Source organism: Microtus pennsylvanicus, chromosome 8, assembly GCF_037038515.1.
Source record: "Microtus pennsylvanicus isolate mMicPen1 chromosome 8, mMicPen1.hap1, whole genome shotgun sequence".
Taxonomy (NCBI): domain Eukaryota; kingdom Metazoa; phylum Chordata; class Mammalia; order Rodentia; family Cricetidae; genus Microtus; species Microtus pennsylvanicus.
In genome coordinates this window covers 34,124,409-34,143,705 of record NC_134586.1, presented here as the reverse complement: position 1 = coordinate 34,143,705, position 19,297 = coordinate 34,124,409, and the positions used below count along the sequence as shown (strand labels likewise).

General features: G+C 37.3%; 1 protein-coding gene across 17 annotated transcripts in view; it reads left to right on the top strand.

Moving 5' to 3' along the window:
- The window catches only part of Setd5 (SET domain containing 5), a 77,000-nt gene that overhangs the window by 33,603 nt on the left and 24,100 nt on the right, over positions 1-19,297 (top strand). For 7 of the 17 annotated variants that reach the window (XM_075983234.1, XM_075983233.1, XM_075983242.1 and 4 more), the window contains 14 exons: positions 61-269; positions 608-666; positions 1,282-1,460; positions 2,372-2,410; positions 4,845-5,087; positions 5,579-5,727; positions 6,111-6,228; positions 6,921-7,030; positions 7,511-7,760; positions 8,386-8,469; positions 9,514-9,771; positions 11,039-11,359; positions 11,739-11,981; positions 17,443-17,572. In XM_075983234.1, the coding sequence (XP_075839349.1) occupies positions 61-269; positions 608-666; positions 1,282-1,460; positions 2,372-2,410; positions 4,845-5,087; positions 5,579-5,727; positions 6,111-6,228; positions 6,921-7,030; positions 7,511-7,760; positions 8,386-8,469; positions 9,514-9,771; positions 11,039-11,359; positions 11,739-11,981; positions 17,443-17,572 (2,392 nt within the window). Of the gene's footprint in view, positions 1-60; positions 270-373; positions 500-607; positions 667-1,281; positions 1,461-2,371; positions 2,411-4,844; positions 5,088-5,578; positions 5,728-6,110; positions 6,229-6,920; positions 7,031-7,510; positions 7,761-8,385; positions 8,470-9,513; positions 9,772-11,038; positions 11,360-11,738; positions 11,982-17,442; positions 17,573-19,297 lie in introns of all 17 variants that reach the window. The other 10 variants (XM_075983238.1, XM_075983246.1, XM_075983236.1 and 7 more) reach the window with 6 other exon arrangements.

The following is a 19,297-nucleotide window of genomic DNA, read 5'->3' as shown; positions in this document are numbered from 1 at the left end:
CTTTAGGGGAGAGAGGGGCCAGTGTTTGGACACTGTTGATTTAAAAAATCTTATTTTCAGGATCATAATTACGGAGCCCCTCCTCCTCCGACACCTCCTGCTTCTCCCCCTGTCCAGACGATCATCCCTCGTTCTGACCTGAATGGCCTGCCGTCGCCCGTAGAGGAACGCTGTGGAGACAGCCCGAACTCTGAAGGAGAGACTGTTCCTACCTGGTGTCCTTGTGGTCTTTCTCAGGATGGCTTCCTTCTCAACTGTGACAAGTGCAGGTAAGATCCTGTTCCATTTAAATTCAAACCTGGGTTGCTGGGATTAGGGTTTCTTATCAGTAGGGAAAAGCTCAAAGTATTCTTTCTTGTGTTTGTTAATGTAGATGATTCCTTAGTGCTCCTTGGCTCGAATTCTCTGCACTAGGTGAGAATTGCTGACAACAAGGAATGAGAGATTGATGTTAAAGCTATTGAATTTGATATGAAATTTAATGTCCTGGAAACATTTGGTAGGTGGGAGGGAGGGGGTAGTTTATGCAGAGACACTTCTCCCGTGTATGATGTGATGTGCTGCATGTTGCTGGAAGGACTACTTTAAGTTTATTTTCCCTCTTTAGGGGAATGAGCAGGGGGAAGGTTATTAGACTTCATCGGCGGAAGCAGGACAACATATCAGGTGAGCAGAAGGTGGGTTAAACCCACATTTTGACTAAATAGTTTGTGATTTAAATGTTCTCTTATACTTTATAACTATCTTCACATAAAGAAATTCCCATAAAGCCACTGTATAGCTCTATCTAGAAATAATAGACCTGTAACAGTCTAATTATTCTTTGTAGGCACCAAAAATAAATTTCTTTTTTTAAAGTTATTATTATTATTATTATTATTATTGGTTTTTCAAGACAGGGTTTCTCTGTAGCTTTGTAGCCTGTCCTGGAACTAGCTCATGTAGACTAGGCTGGCCTCAAACTCACAGAGATCCGCCTGTCTCTGCCTCCCAAGTGCTGGAATTAAAGGCCTGCACCACCACCACCTGGCTTAAAGTGATTCATTTATAGTTAAAAAATAACAGAATCTAGAGACTACTTTGAGGGGGGGAAATAGATGGAATACAAAGTAATTCTTATAATTAATGCAAGCAACAAAAAAAAATCTTATTTTCAGAAGAAAGATGGGGTGTATGTTGATGTATAGATGCAGAGTTGCAGTAGAAATAATCACTCACTAGATGTGCACATGGAAGGGAGGGAGTTAATGTTAGTACCTGAACTGTGAAATCTTTTTTCAGGTGGGGATAGCAGTGCAACAGAAAGCTGGGATGAGGAGCTTTCTCCTTCCACTGTGTTGTACACAGCAACACAGCACACACCTACAAGCATCACCTTAACTGTTAGAAGAACCAAACCCAAGAAGCGGAAAAAGAGTCCAGAAAAGGGTCGTGCAGCACCAAAGACGAAGAAGATTAAGGTATGCAGTATAAAAATACCTTGAATAGAAGTATGTCTGAAATAGCTCAAATGTTTGAGCAATAGTATGCTTCTTTTCTTTCTTTTTTTTTTTTTTTTTGAGAAATTTGATGCCAGTGTTTGGCCACTTTTTCCTCCCTCAAAAATCTATATTATGTAGAAATAGACCAAGCTCTCTTCTCATCATAGGCTCAGTTTCTTCTACTCCAACTACCATCCCAAGTATGGAATATCAGCCCTACCTAGAACAATCCCATGAGTTGTAACCTCAAGTCTAGGCTTCCACTCTCTTACAACATCTCCCTACTTCTCTGCCCCAGAGCAATCTGAACTTCTTTTCTTGGTTATATGACTGGCCTCATGTCATTAGGTTTATTGTTTGTCCTTGTAGCTAGACAAGACAACACCAAAACTCAGAAAACATCTCTTGAATGGTCTAAGTTTCCTAGTGTCTTGGTCACTTTCTTATACTCTTAAATAAAAGGTCTCCAGAAGAAATCTTTAGTGTTTTCTATTCCTTTCTTTTCCATCACAGCAACTTGGTTGCTCCCAGGTCACTTGCCCACCCTTTGTAAAGGGGATTGGTCTTTGTTTCCTTCTTAATTTCAAAACTAGTAATCTACAATTTAAGGATTATAATTCCTGCTTGGTGTCAGGGGTCTGTTTAGTATTTGTGGTGCATGCTCTTATCTATTAGTTGTCTAGTTCCACCAAAGTATTGGAATTCATATCTGTTCATTAGCCTTTGAACTGTCCCTTTTCTTGATCATAGTTTGCGGTATTGCATTGTATTGGTTACACAGAATAAACAAGACAGCTTAGAGTACTAGTGTTAGTGCCTTAGTTTTAGTCTCATTGTCATTCTTGGTACCAAGTATTGTTTTGTTCTACTTGTTTTCCTCTTTGGGATAGGCATTTCAAGAGGGATCCCGGAAGTCCTTGCGGATGAAGGTAAGGGGTAACCTTCCCTGACGATGTGTTTTATATTTGATCTTGCATTTTGGAAGGTTTCTTTTCTGACATTGATCTGAGAATCTTGTTGTCTGCTTTTCATGAATTTGTAATTATTGCCAGTCAGTTTTCATAGAGCTTTTCTCCAAAGTGGATTTTCTTGGCTATTTTATGAAAAATTTTCCATTTTGTTTCATTAGCTGGCTTTGTGGTGGTGGGGTAAATTACATATTTTTTTAACAAATAAGGCTTGTTATGAGGCCTACACTCCCAACTTGACAAGGCTAGTATGTATTATTTCTGTCACTGGATTCAACTTCAGGAGTGAGGTTTTTCTGCTGATGACCCCAGGCTCTCTTTTAAATGCTCCCAGACAATATGTAGGCTCTGAATCACCATTTGGAAGGATAACGCCTTAGCAGGAAATTGTTGTTGTTAATATGAGCTAGTCTTGTTGAAATATCACTTTTTTTGGCATATCTGTTTGGTAGAGATTTATATGATACTAGTTTTCAAATAGTTGGGCTTATGTGACTTTGTGTGTGTGAGAGAGGGGAGGTGTTGGAAAATGGAGAAGTAATGTCCTTTTTAGGTACTGGCTGGTTTTGTTGTTTGTTGTTGTACTGGTGGTTTTATCAGAGTTAACAGGATGGAGGAAAATTGGTTGTACTTTCTTGTATCTTTTTCCCTGTCTACTTATAAGCTCTCATACCTCCCAAAAATTTAGGATTCAAGATCTTTAGTTTGAATTTTAAGTTGTAGTTTGGTTCTTGTAAGTATTCATATTCCTAATGTCTTAAATTAGCCATTATATAAACAGTGACTAAGTTAGGATAAACTTGTTGTATTGGAATTACTTTGTATTTATTTGGAGCACCAGTTGATGTTATCAGTGATATCAAGTGACATTTTACCTAACATTTGGAGATCTAGCCTCTTGTGTGAATAGGAGACAACTTTCACAACCACGAAGTTTCAAAGGCCTGAGCTGTATTTTGTAAAATATTTATAATTATTTTTTTTTTAATGGGACAGATCTCTGCGAGTAGCCAAATTCCTTTTAACTGGTCATTTCATTTTGTTTCTTTTTTTTTTTAATATTTTATGGTTTATTTAACTTTTATTTTATGTGCATTGGTGTGAAGGTGTCAGATCCCCTGCAACTGGATCTTCAGACAGGTGTGAACTGCCATGTGGGTGCTGGGAATTGAACCCGGGTCCTCTGGAAGAGCAGTCAGTGCTCTTAACCACTGAGCCATCTCTCCAGCCCCTCATTTTGTTTCATTTACTAAGAAGAATCCTACATAGAATTTGGGGGCTAACTGTAGACCTCAACTGTAAATCCTTTTTTCTATTATCAACTAATTACTGGAACTAGCTCCAGAGTTTGGAAACCTTAGAAAGCCATCTGTTGCTAAGCTCACATAAACTGTCACTTTCCTTAGTTTCAGCTCACTCCCATAGGTATATGTTAAAATCTAAGTAGACAAAAAAGGTTTTACTTTAATTATTTTAAGTTGGGTTATTAAATTTTGTTCTCACAATAAATGAGAATTTTACTAAATATCCAGCTATTACCTAGGAGAATGGATAGAAGAAAACAGCATTTGAACTCAAAGTCAAGAGTTTTCATACTAGACACAACTCTTAGCCAGCAAGGTGACTTAGCAGGGAAAGCCACTTTCTGCCAAGCGTTACAGCCTGACTTTGATCCCAGAGATCAAAGTGGCAGGAGAGATTTAACTCCTGCAAGCTGTCCTCTTGCCTCCACTGAAGTACTGTGGCACATGCACATTAATAAAATAAATCTTAAAAATAAAACAATAAAGTTAACCGATGTTTCTTCAACACATTTGGTTAAATAATTCTGGTAGATTACATAGAATGACAATACATTATTCAAAGTACATTTGGTAATGTTCCCAAATAGTAATTTTTCTTGTGGGTGGGTAAGATTATGAACTAGTATTGCTAATGAAATTAATAGATGGTATAAAAACAACCATTCTCTTAATACAAAGACAAACCGTTTATAGTGCTATTCTAACACAAGTAAATATTAATCCATTTTGAAATTTTATACACTAAAACAACCTAAGATGCTTTTTGCTTTTTTGAATTTTTTTAGGAATTTGACATAAATCTTGATTTTTAAAAAAATTGATTTTTATGACTTAAAATGATCATGAAGCCAGTAATGAAAATACTGACTAGATTAAATTCTTACTTTATAAATGGGCAGATAAGTTTTCTCACTTGAATTTGTTCAAGAACTCACAGTTCATTAGTAACAGAAGCCTAATCTCCTAATTCTTAGTCCACTGCTCTTATACCACACCAATTGCCAATTGAAAACAAGTACCTTGCTTATCCTGCCTTCCTCCATATTTATGAATGGTCTCTTACTAATTCACTTGATCTTTGTTCTCTACAGAATCCTCCCTCTGAAGCACAGAATTTAGATGAAAATACCACTGAGGGCTGGGAAAATCGGATAAGACTATGGACTGATCAGTATGAAGAAGCTTTCACTAATCAGTACAGTGCAGATGTACAGAATGCCCTCGAGCAACATCTACATTCTAACAAGGAATTTGTTGGCAAACCTGCTATTTTAGACACTATTAATAAGACTGAACTGGCCTGTAATAATACAGTAATTGGTTCACAAATGCAGGTAAGAACTAAAGCATTAAAGACATTTAAAGATTGAGATTTTTTTAATACCCAAAGAACAAGAATGGGTTAGAATTATAGCTCCTTACAGAATAACAAATGAACTACTTACTTGCTGATCATCTTTGTCCAAAATCAGATTGCAGTAACTAAACTGTCTAGGTACATATTTTAGAACTGTCTTTATTTAATAAATGGTGGCGGAAGTTTCTTATGCAGCCTAGATTGGAATTACAAAAGATTTATAGAAAGCTAATCTAAGTAGATACGTCTCTACTGCCATTGTAAGTTTGCATTTTCTGGAGTCACCAGTTGGAACATGTTTCCTGGAGAAATTGATCTATGTCAAAATGAAAATTTTCTGATCTCCAAGCTATAACACACAGATAAAACCTGAAAATGTTGGTGCCTTTTCAATAGTTAGAAAACATTGTAAATGCTGACCACATTGCTGTTGCTATTCTTAAATGTTAATGTTCTGTTTTTATTCAGTTACAGCTGGGGAGAGTCACTCGTGTTCAAAAGCACCGGAAAATCCTGAGAGCTGCAAGAGATTTGGCTTTGGACACTCTTATAATAGAATATCGTGGGAAAGTCATGTTACGACAACAGTTTGAGGTCAATGGGCATTTCTTCAAAAAGTAAGAACGTCATTCATTGAACACTGAGGGCTTGCATGGTTCTGGCTGACCAGTCAGTATTGCTATGAAAATCATCTTACTTGATTCTGAGGAAAAGCTAATGATTCAAATACGCCCATGTCTGTCTGTCATTGGTACTTTTGAAAGGGCTAATAAATCTGCAAAATGTTTAGTGTGTGAAGTGGTGATGACTCCTTTCCAAGCCCAGCATTCTTTGTTTTGTGTTTATTCTTAAATGAAAAGCAGACAAGTTTGTGGTGTTTTCTAGCTTAGGCATTGCAAATGACTCTTCCTTCTTATGTCAGCATATGATTCACATTTGTAGTCGTGGGGTGGCCTTTTATTTGTGTTGAGAATTACAGGAATTTTAATTGTATCCCTAGACCATATCCCTTTGTGCTCTTCTACTCAAAATTCAATGGTGTAGAGATGTGTGTGGATGCTCGTACTTTCGGTAATGATGCTCGGTTCATCAGGAGATCATGTACACCAAATGCAGAGGTAAGCAATCTTTAGCAACATCCCTTTCAGTGGAACCACAAAGGACACGTTTACTGAAGAAACAGTCTGAAAACTTCACCCAGATGAAGGTCTGTAGCTATTAGTTGTATGTTCTTTAAATACAGTGGTGAATAAACAGAAGTGTAGTATCATATGGAAATGGGACAAGGACATTGATTTAAAGAGGACAGAAATAAGAGGCAAGTTTGTATTTGCTAAGAATTAAGACAAAGTGGATAAGTTTATAAATATTATTGGATAAAAATAAAAAGTCCATGTGGTGGTGGTAGTCATTATTCCCAGCCAAGCCATTTGTCTTTACTTTTCTAGATTATGGAAAACAGTGTTGAGAATTTCTAGACATTTCTAAAATTCATTATTTGATGCATTCACACTAAGTGCAGTAAGATTAACAGCTTTGTTTGCAGGCTAAGGAATTGTAATTCTCCAGCAGAATGCAAATGATCTTTAAGATATAAAACAATTTTACCCTGATTTGTAACATTGTTGCCTTTTTCTTTTGAAGAAGTCTAATAGGTTGTTTGTTACTATATAATAATTTCAAATAAAATGATAGCATTAAATAAAATAATAGAGTACTCAAAATGGGCAGAAGTTATTTGGCTCAGACTTTTCCCATTTATGGAAAAGTTGGTTTTAAAGGCAAACCTATTGTTACCTTGTTCACACAGGTGAGACACATGATTGCAGATGGGATGATTCACCTGTGTATCTATGCTGTCTCTGCTATCACCAAGGATGCTGAAGTCACTATTGCTTTTGATTATGAATATAGTAACTGGTAAGACATCAGAAACTTTTACCAGCCTGAATAAGTGACAGTGTTAAGATTTTTAACTCAAGAAGTCTGTTTTCAATTCTTCACCCCCCCTCTTTTTTTTGCTCGGCCTATTCTTTTCATGAGTAATGTATTTTCTGCCTAGAAGTTATGTAATCCCAGCACATGAGAGGCAGAAGTTAGTGGATCTTTATGAGTTCCAGGTCACCCTGGTCTACATAGGGAGTTCCATGCCAGCCAGACCTTGTCTCAAAATAAAACTGTAGGCTGATTTGGTGGAGGTTTGCTTCTTTCCACTTCTGTACATAGACTACAAGAGATACACAGAGAAACAGAATATTTACTGAAAGTATCATACCTATTCTATGTTATTCAAAGATAACAGGAAATTTCTACACTGTTTTAATAAAGTGAATGGATAATATGCCATAATGTTCTCTTTTCAAGAATATTGAGACACTTTTGGTTGTTTCTTTGGCACAGTAATTACAAAGTGGACTGTGCGTGTCACAAGGGAAACCGGAATTGCCCTATACAAAAAAGAAATCCCAATGCTGCAGAATTGCCACTCCCACCTCCTCCTAGCTTTCCCATTATTGGAGCAGAGACCAGACGTAGAAAAGCGCGGCGGAAAGAGCTGGAAATGGAACAGCAAAATGAGACTCCAGAAGAGAATCATAACCCACAACCACAAGAAGTTTCAGAAAAAGTAACTGTTTCCAGTGAGCATGAGGTAATCTCCCTGGCCAAGTCAGGGTGTCTGAACTCAGGTTGCCGTGTATTGTTTTAGAGATACTGTACTAAAACCTTTAATGTTACTCACATCAGCATGAATATACTTACTTGAGTCTTTTCACTTTATATATTAAGAACCATGAGACCACTCCGAGGCATGGTAGTGCATGCCCTTAATACCAGCCCTCAGGAGGAAGAGGCTCCAGCAGTGAGGGCTATTACTCAGAAAACCCTGTCTTGAGAAACAAAACATGAGATGTGTCCCAGAACGAAAGAAAAGACACTAATAATAGTAATAGTAATAGTAATAATATCAAGAACTATCCTTTCAAGGCCTGGTATGATGATACACAGACAGAGTCCCAGCATCTGTAAGGCTGAGTCCAGGTGATCTTGAATTTGAAACCAGCTTAGGCTGTATAATAAGGCCCTATCTCAATAAATGTACAAACAACAATAAAGCATCCTTTGACTCATAGCCCTTCTACTTATCATGTATAAGGACCTGGGCTCAATTCCTAGCTTAGAGCATAGAAAGGGGTGGAGAAGTAATGATGCCAGAATAAAGCAGGTTGATATTGCTTGGAGCTTGAGTATGATCTAATAGTGCTTCTGTGTTAAAGGAAGCTGACAATCCAGAAGAAAAACCTGAAGAAGAAAAAGATGAGCCTACAGATGACCAGGAGAACCCAGCTCATAGCAGGAGGGTAAGTCTCTGTGTTTCTCCTGACTCTAGGAGTTTACCATAAAGTAGATATCATTATAGTTTTCATTTTTCTATATGTAGGCACATCCTCAGTAGTTTATGGTAACTATCTTACAGTGGTTTTAAGATATTTCCTTCTAACAATTGGATTTCCCTAAAACTTGGCAGCAAAGACCAGAGTTTGTTGGATTAGTTTTCTTGCTTTGTTTTGAGTTTTATATTTAAAAATCAAAATCAAGTAGAGCGAGTGATAGTAAAGTTGCACAATATGCACAGGGTCTTGATTTCAGTCCCAAATTATTGGGAGGATGGGGGGAAAAATCACCTCTCTTAGCCCTATATCTCCATGACAGAAATGTTTAAGAAAAACAACATAAAGGAGGCCCTGTCTACTTGGGCTTAAGTCTCACAAGTTTCAGTCCAGGTCTGCTGGATTCATTGATTCGGTAACAAGCAGAAATAGGACAGCAGGAGTCCATTGCAATAAAAAAAAAATTACTTACCTCATTACTACCAGAACAGACATAAGGAAAGTGTAAAGGGGCCAAAGACAGAATATACCCTTCCAAGGCACACCTCTAGTGGCTTGCTTCATCCAAGTAGGTTCCAGTCCTGGGGTTTCCACAACCTCACAGTAGTAATTACCACTTGTTCCAAGCCTTTGGGGCACGTTTCACATCTAAGCCATAATACTTTTTCTGTCAAATGAATTAAAGAAGTTTGTTAATTGTGTTTATTTGTGGTTAGAAAAGGCTTAATAACAGTTTGCTTTGTTTTTGAGCTCAGAAAATAGGATAGGTATTGGTTGTGGTTGATTTATGTACTAAACCTGTGAAGGTAGTAGCTCAGCTGGTTTTAAAATTTTTAGCTTTTGAATTTGCTTTGTTTCATAATTGTTTCCTATATTTAAAACAAAATTTTAAGATTTTGTCTTATAGTTCAAAAATGCATATGCTTTCTTGAATAAGTTGTTATAAACTCCACTGATAGTTACTTATAAAACACCTGGACCTGCTTCTAGTTGAACCTTCCTTCTTTTTTTTAGACTCGGGAAGATAGGAAGGTTGAAGCCATCATGCATGCTTTTGAAAATTTAGAAAAAAGAAAGAAACGGCGGGATCAGCCTGTAGAACAGAGCAGCTCAGACATAGAGATTACTACCAGCAGTTCAGAGACAGCCGTTGGAGAAGAGACAAAAACTACAGCTCCTGAGTCTGAAGTTAGCAACCCTGTTTCAAATATTGCCATCCCAAGCACCCCACAGAGCACTGGTGTGAATACAAGGAGGTCTTCCCACACTGGGGTAAGAGAGAAAACTCTTTAACAGTCTGTGTCTACGAACATTAGTTGTCTTTTTTCTTTTTTAGAATGGTAAAAATTAGTATTTTCAACTTGGCTCTGTATTAGAATAAGTAAAGCCATTTTGATGAGAGCAGCTGATTTGTGGGGTGCAAGTGAAGTCAAAATTTGAATAATAAAAGGCCTCAGCTCTAAACAGTCTCCCAGATAAGCAGGGTGGTGAGTTCAAGGATCATTTGGTTTGGGGACTGGGCTTGGTGTAGCTTAGTATGAGAATGTGTGCTGAACGTGCAGAAGACCTCACCTAGCTTTGTCTTCGTCCCCAAGGAAAGAAAACAAATTGTTGGGTTTCTCTCTTGGACAGTCTAAATGGCCCAGTTAACATGTCTGTTTTTTCCCTGACTTAGCAACAAACAATAAGGCTTAACATAAAACTTGGGTGTGGAAAAGAAACAAGAATTTACTTTCCTGCTAAGATTATATTAGGTAGCTACCTTTAACTGACTTCTGATCTATTTTTATTTTCTATTTGTTTATTAGAATTAACTAAGCCAGATGTTCATCTGCAGTCTGTTTAGGTGATATTAATCGAAAAAGTTTTGCATGTAAAGATTACATTTAAAAAATATTTTTGCTTGGGGAGGAGGCGGAAATTTTTTTCAAAAAAATATATAAAAAAATAATCTTGTAACTGGAAGAAAAATATTTTTGCTTTGTGACGGGTTCTCACTGTATAGCCCTGGCTGGCGTGAAACTTGCTTTGTAGATTGCACTCACTTTGAACTCACAGAATTCTACCTGCCTCTGCCTCCTTAGTGCTGAGGTTAAAGATAAGTGACACCCATACCCAATTCAGATTTTTTTATTTTTATGTGTGAATGATTACATGTGGGTGGCTGGTGCCCACAGAAGTCAGAAGGTGACATTCTAAAACTGGAGTTAGATTAGGTTGTGAATTACTATGTGGGTGCTAGGAACTGAAACAGGTCTTTGCTGCAAGAGCACCAAGTACTGATAATTGCTGATTCATATTTCCAGCCCCAAAGATTACATTTAAAATGACAATAAATTCTTTTTCAACATTATCATTTAGAATGCTTTAAATAGACTAAATAAGAAACAGGTATGAAATTTCTGATGCTGGTTAAGAGGTGGCTTGTCTAATCCCAGCACTTGGGAATCTAAGGTAAGCTAGAGGCCAACCTGCAAGATTCTTTCCGCAAAAGAGAAGAGAAATTTCTAGTAAAATTTGTCTCTCATGTTGTTTACAGGATGTAGCTGCAGAAAAACCAATCCCCAAACCACCTCCAGCTAAGCCTTCTAGACCCCGACCGAAGAGTCGAATTTCTCGGTACCGGACCAGTTCAGCCCAAAGACTAAAACGCCAGAAGCAGGCCATTGCACAGCAGGCAGAGCTTTCACAAGCTGCCTTGGATGAAGGAGGAAGTAACAGCTCAGTAACTCCTCCTGAAGCTGGAAACATAGACAGTTCAGGAGAGAACAGACAGTTAACGGGGTCTGAACCAACTGTGGTATCAGCTACTGGATCACATGTCATCCGTGCTGCATCTAAATACCCTAAAACCAAAAAGGTAAGTGACAGTATAAATCAGGTCAGACAAGGAGTGTCTGAGTAAAATAAGACTGTTTATAGTAAGTCCCCAGAAAAGAAATAATCTTAGAATTATAGATTGAACATTCTAGGTAAAAGTCATTTATGCTGAAAGCTGAAACCATCCTACTTACTTTTTGTTCACTTGGCTTTATAGACAGAGCTTAAATACTGGTAACTGAAGGTGTTCTTTCTTTGTGAGCACAGAGAGGGTAAAGAAACCATACATCCTCACGATGGTTGTTGCATCTGTTCTAGTTTTTAGATGAGGTTTGTCTTTGTGAACTACACTACTGCTCCTTATGGCTGTTACTTACTCAGTGTTAATTAATGATTTGTTGTTTGTTTTTTAACCTTAGTATCTAGTTACAGAATGGTTGAATGACAAAACAGAGAAGCAAGAATGTCCTGTTGAGTGTCCTTTACGTATCACCACTGACCCAACTGTGTTGGCAACAACCCTCAACATGCTACCGGGTCTTATTCATTCCCCGTTAATTTGTACCACCCCCAAACACTACATTCGCTTTGGCTCACCCTTTATGCCTGAGAGGCGCCGAAGGCCTCTTCTGCCTGATGGCACATTCAGCTCCTGTAAGAAGGTATGTGTGTGCATGTGTACGCTCACCTTCCTGTGGATGAAAATATGTTACAATACTAGATGATGCATATAGTTGTGGTGTGTTTTACATAACTAGCTGCTCATGAGTCGCAAGATAACTATCAGTTTATATTTTGTTAGTTATTACACATGAACATTAACGCATCAGGAGCCACAATGACCAAGATGGAATGTGTGCTGCATTTTGGTGCTCTAATTTGTGACTATTCAGTATTACCTTACCGGGAATCTTTACAAGTTACTGAGTGAGAGCAGAAGGCAATTGATAGAAGGGATGTATTTTGTAAATGGTTTTGTGGTACTGGTTAGCATGGCCATTTGTGATTATTGTGTGATATTGGGCCCCAAATATTTAAAGCACTGATGTAGCCATAAAAATGGACAAGATTATGATTGTAGCTAAGTAATCAATCACTGTTACTTCTTGAAGGAGTTTAGAGGAAAAAAAAATCTCTCATAATTGACGTAATTCCTGTTATTTGATCAGATAACAGTGGGTTAGACTTCTTGTTCCCTAGAGATATGGAACATGCTGTAAAAGACTGTCTGCCTTTCTGTGACTCTCTGGTTGGGTCTAGTAACAGCAGTGTTTGGTAGTTGTTTTGGAAATAGATTGTTCTTCAAACTTATAATGCTTTTTCAGAAACATAGGGCATACTTCATTAGCTCTTTCTATAGGTAGAGTTCTGTTCCCTGGAATACCCTTTTCTCTAATCCTCAGATCTGGATTCAGGCTGCCTCCCTCAGTGTCTGTATTGCCCTCCTCTGGCACCACATTCATGAGGATGCTGCATGTAGCTTATTTGATGTGATGAAGTCTCCAACTCCAGGCACGTCTTCCCTAGTTCCTCCAAACTTAAAAGGTTTTCTTTTTCCCCAAGAACCTAAGTTCTTGGGAGTTGGGAAAATGAAGGATTAGCCAAAATGGCATAGGATGTGGAAGGGAGGACTGCTGCAGGCATCTACATAAAGAAAGGGCAATGCTGCTAAGTCAGTAGCACACTGCAGAAGCCTTAATTGACACGTCCTACCTAAATAATGCTCTCATTTGTATTGTGTGTCAGAAACTTCCACATAGAAGAAATTCTGAGATATTTGACCACAAGATCCTTGTCAAAGGGATTTTGCATGATACAATAACATAAGTAACTTGGTGTCATAAATAGCAATAGTTTTCAAAAAGCTGTTTACTGTAGGAGTTTTGTCTAGGTAATGAAGGAGAGTCGGGTCTCTACGGAATTTGCTTATACCAAGTCACTCAGATCAACTGACTTGTCTTGGATCTTGAAGATATTATCTAAAAAGGAAAATGGTTTGCTGTACAAACCAGTGGTCATTGTTATGGTAGTGCATGCCTGCTGTTCCATCATTTAGAAGGCTGAAGTAAGATTGTTGTATTGCTAGCCCCTGCTACATAGCAAAATCTTATATTAAGAAAACCAACAACAACAAAAAATAAAACATGATTTACTAGTTATAGTTAGTGGTAGAACTCCTACGTATAGAATGGCAAAACTGAGACCCAGTCTTCCTACATTGCTCAATTCTTCATTAAGAGTAATAGCAGGAAGCTAATATGATGGTTAAGTGGGCAAACATTTGTCACCTATTAACATGAATTCCATCCCCAGAACCCAGGTAAAAGTGGAGGGAGAAAACTACTCCACAGCATTGTTCTCTAACATCTGCATAGACATGAGTATATACACAGCTAACATCTACATAGAACCATATACACAATTATAATGTTGGGGTTTTGTTTTAATTTTAACTTTTTAGTTTTTCAAGACAGGGTTTCTCTGTGTCCTGGAACTTGTTCTGTAGTCCAGAGAGATCCGCCTGCCTCTGGCTCTGCCTCCTGAGATGAAAACCATGTGCTGCCACTACCCTGCTTAACTTTTTTTCCTCCTAAGGAACAGCAGAATCCTAACAGCTTTTTTGATGAGTATTAAAAACTAGAAAAGAAGCCGGGCGGTGGTGGCGCACGCCTTTAATCCCAGCACTCGGGAGGCAGAGGCAGGCGGATCTCTGTGAGTTTGAGGCCAGCCTGGTCTACAAGAGCTAGTTCCAGGACAGGAACCAAAAGCTACGGAGAAACCCTGTCTCGAAAAACCCAAAAAAAAAAAAAAGAAAAGAAAAGAAACTAAAAAAGTCAGACCCTATCTCTCCCTAAGGATGTATACTTCGTTAATGGCCGGGGGTGTGTTTTCTTTAGTGGTACTGGGCACAATTATCCTGTAAATAAACCCTAATTTGAAACTCTTCCTAGTAAGTTTAAAAGTAAATAAAAAAGAAAGTAGACATCAGGTTGGTTACAAAAAAAGATCAGCAAGAGAGAGAGGAGAAAAAGAAAGAATGGAGGCTGGAGAGATGGCTCAATGGTTAAGAGCATTGTTTGCTCTTCCAAAGGTCCTGAGTTCAATTCCCAGCAACCACATGGTGGCTCACAGCCATATGTAATGAGGTCTGGTGCCCTCTTCTGGCCTGCAGGCATACACGGAGACAGAATATTGTATACATAATAAATAAATAAACAAACAAACAAATAAATGTATGTGATGGTTCTAATTTTAAAAAGAGGGAAAAAAAGAAAGAATGGTAAGGGCATGTTCAAAATTCTTTATGGATATATATGGCAAACTCATGAGATCCATAGTTCATATATGCTAAGAAAAGCACCTTTTTAAAAAAGACAATCAAGATGTAGGTGTAATGTAAAGCATTTTCATCGAGCCAGGCAGTAAAATCTATTAAGAAGAGTTGATGGGGGGCTTTCGAGAGATGGCTCAGCAATCAAAAGCACTTGTTGCTCTTGCAGAAAACTCGGGTTCAAATCCTAGCTCTCACGTGGTTCTGGGAGATTTGATGCACTCTTATGAGTTGCATGCAGTCATACACATACACATGTACATTCAGGCAAAACACTCACATAGAAAATAAAGTTAATCTGTATTATTTTGTTTTTTATTTTAAGGAAGGTTAATGATAATTTAGTAGAGATTAATATAAAGATGTAAGTAATATAGACTATTTAAATGCCTTCTTGGTAATTGCAATATGGGATTGTAATTTTTTTGTTCTTACCTTGTTTTTCCAATAAACAGAGACTCAAGCAAACAAACCAAAAATGTGTTTATAATTGACTTATATTCAGTAGAAAATCCATTTGTTTGAGCTCTTGCTTTGTGTTTTATTACTATGTGTGTGTGTGCAGGTAGTTATCATTGGAAGTCAGAGGATAACTCTCACCTTTGTATTAAGTTCAGGTTGTAAGATATTTAGCAACAAATATTTTTACCTACTGATCCTTCTCATCAGCCATCTTTGAGGTCCTTTTATCTGTATATGCTTCGAATTTTGTTTATTTGTTTACTTTTAAAGATAATCTCAAAATAATGCTGTCCTGGAATTCTGTATAGAACAGGCTAACCTTGCTCAAACTCAAGGAGATCTGCCTGTCTCTGCCTCTTGAATGCTGGGTTTAAAGGCATGAACCATAACACCTAACTTGGTTTAACTTTGATATCTTTAGTAACTCCATTGGCAACAGATAGAAAGAAAATTAATTTAACCGAACCTCATGTTATATTATCCAAAACTCTGTGACCATCCTCAACCTTGGTTGACCCCTTCCTCCCACACACATCTTTTGTTGTTGTTTATTTGTACAAAGAAATGGTTATGTTCTTTTTTTTTTTTATGAAGGTGATAATTGTGTTTAGCCTTAGAGGCAAGCCTAACAGCATCTTACTTCTCCGTGTCCCATCTAGTTTTATGTTCCCTTTTTGTAGTCATAAGATCTAGACTGTAAACTCTTCAGTGACTTCCAAAGACTGAAAATTTTTTTAATAACTTTTTAAAATTCTTTAATTATTTAGGGAGGATAGGGATCTTCAAATTTGAGTTGTCATCGCTTTGTATGGAAAAATGAATTTGTAATAGCTTAATAACTTTTATATAATATAAATAAAAATTTGTATATTCATAATGAAGGATTTTTCACTTGTACTCCCAGGCTAGTTTTCACCCATTTATGAAAAAGAGTTTTAGACCAAGATGACCTCAAAGGTCTCCTCTACATTCTAAGGAATTGTGCTTCTGATAACCTGTGTGTTGGGAATCTGTATGAGAGAGCATGTCACTCTCATTCTTGGGTTTTTAGACACTTTGTCATGTTCTAGAATGTGATTCAAGTAACTTCAAATATCTTTTTTTTTTAATATACCCATTTACTTATCTCTGTTTACTTTTTTTCCTTGGGTTTGATAGACAACAAAGGTATTTGCACGATAGAGGTTTCTTTCATAGTAAAATTTCACTGGATTGTCTCAGGTTCTAAGAATTGAGCAACCACAAATCTAGAACTACTCTGTTGAAGAGACTATTTACTTACGGGTGGTATATGTTCTCTAAAGATGTGACATTATAATAGTTCCCCTTTTCTATTTGGAGTCAGTCTGGCTAAAATTGGTGTTTCTTGTAATTGGATCTGTCTGCTGTCAGGGTAGAACGGTGAGCAGTTTTACAACTGTTTATCTTAAGAAAACAAAATTACAAGCCTGGCAATGTTGGTGTAAGCCTTTAATCTGTCTGACAGAGGCAGGTAGATCTCTGAGTTCAAGGCCAGCTTGGTCTACAAGAGCTAGCTACAGAGAAAAAACAATAACAACAACAAAAAAAGGAAGAAAGAAAAGAAAAAATAGGAAAAACAAAGTAAAATTCCTTATAGTCTTAAAATTTTTGCAAGATTTCTTCTGACTTTATTTTTTTCTCATACATTCAGATTGCATATTATCTACTAAAAAAAGTAACAGGAGGGTTCTTTATAAACCTTGAAAAGTCAGCCTATCTTTAAACAGTAATGCTATCCTAAACAGTTTGCAAAGTTGAGTGGTTACCTTTTTTTATTGATTGATAGGATACCATTTTATAATCCAGATTGTTTCATTTGCCACATAAACTTTTTATAATGGACCGGGCAGTGATGGCGCACACCTTTAATCCCAGCACACGGGAGGCAGAGGCGGGCGGATCTCTGAGTTCGAGACCAGCCTGGTCTACAAGAGCTCCTGTCTCGAAAAACAAACAAACAAACAAAAAAACTTTGTATAATGGTAGAAGCCAGGAATTCTAACTTGGAAGGTGGGGTGGAAAATCCTAAATTCAAGGTCATCCTTAGCTGCACTGCGTGTTTGAGGCTAGCCTAGGCTGCATGAGACATTTCAATAATAATGTTCATTAAAGAAAAAGGAAAGGACAGCTAAAGCCAGCCTTGGTTGCACACCCAAGAACCTGTCCAAAATCACTTGACAATGAAGCTGTGTGAATGTATTTTTATTGCATTTCTCACCAGTTGGTGTGTGCACTGAAACAGATGTCCTACATAGCTTTAAACGTTTTTTTTTTTTTTTAAAGATTCTCTGTTTTTTCCCCCATTATAGCGCTGGATAAAGCAAGCCTTGGAAGAAGGGATGACTCAGACATCATCTGTGCCCCAAGAGACTAGAACACAGCACCTATACCAAAGTAATGAGAATAGTAATTCTTCTAGTATCTGTAAAGACAATGCAGGTATGTGTCTGATCTTTTTATCAATTTGACATGAAACAGTTACCATGTGAGGTTCACAGTAAAAATTTTAGTGTTGGTACTCCGATATAAAAAAGAATAGTGTGTTTTCTAAATAGTTACTTTACATCTGTCTTTACAGAGGAAGAGAAAGATCTCGAGTCAGGGATCAGTTTTCCCAGGACGACAAAGAAGGAAGTAGACAGTATACAGATAACAGCAGAAATGGTTATAAAAAAGGTTAGATACGTTTAAAGTAGTAAGTTTAGGAAATCTTTATTTGTATTTTATAAGGGGAGGCAGTAGAAAGTGGTGGAATTCTAATGTTCAGGAAGAAAATGAAAATGTAAAGTGGCTTGTTGGGTGGAATCTGGCAAACGGGGCTGGAAATAATGAGATTATGAGGAATCATTGTTGATTTTTTTCCCCAAGGATTTGCCCCTAAGACATATTAAATTCCTGAGATGACTTGGCTTTAAATCTTCTGATCCATTGTCTTTCACCATGTTTTATTGCAGACCTCTAACAGATAACATTGGTGCATTGACTTATGTTACCTTTTTGTTTCTGTATTTGCTGCACAAGGTTTCTCTGTTTAATCTAGGCTGGTGTCAAATTCATCCTCCCCAGTGCTCAAATTCAGAAATGTACCACCATCTTTGTCTTCACATGTTGCCTAGTTTTTTTTCCTTTTTGCCAAAATTCTGTGGTATCAGCATAATTAGTATGTCCTCGGGATGGGAGGTTGTCACTCAGTGGTAGAACATGTTCTTTTAGCTTTTGTGGTGCCCTTGTTTCAATCCCTGACTCAAAGAAATAAATAAAATAAACCATTTTCTGTGATTTCCATAAGCTTACCTCTAAATCAGTTTTCTGAATATTATATAATCAAAACATACCATAAACAGGAAAGTGGAGGAAAGTAAGACAAGATGATTGCTGCAAGTTCAAGACCAGCCTGGGGCACCTAGCAAGACCCTATCTCAACAGAAAACAAAAATTACAAAATACATTAGTTACTACAACTCATGTTAAAGCTACAGCTAATATAATTTTTCAGAGTTTTGCTTTATATTGTTTTGGGGGTTTGTGGATTGCTCTTCTTAAACCACTATTTGTTGACTTGCTGATCATCATGGAGTTTAATAGAATTTTACTAGTTCATCTACTGAGACAGATTCAGGTGTGATTAAGCATAATTTTTGAGGCAGATTTCCCTCAATTGTGTCAACTTTTAGACAGCTTTTAGAGTGTAGTTAGAATAGCTGAATTGGACTGTAAAGTGTGACTCCCTCTATCTGTTGGGTATGTACTGTAGGTATATAGATAGTTAATCTTAGAAAATGATAACTGTACCACAGTTCATTTCCTGGCTTTCACATACTTAGAGAGAAATTTTCTTTGTTACTACATGTCCTCAGTGGAATGGAATTAGCACTGTTAGTCACTAACCTTTATTACATTTCTACCCACGTCCTAGCAAGCAATGAGAAACATCTCAGAACACACCTTGCCCTTAAGAATCAGTGTAACAGAAGAATAGAGCTACATAAAGAAACCCATCAGTAGTCATCATTTAAATGTGGTGTGAGTCATAAGGAGTTCCTTTGTTGTGTTTCAGAAAGCTTTGTTTGCAAAAATGCTAAGTTGATGAAGAGAGTGAGGAAATATATGATATAGTAGAAAAAATCAAACAGATCTTCTTTGAAATCCAGTTCTGTATCCTTA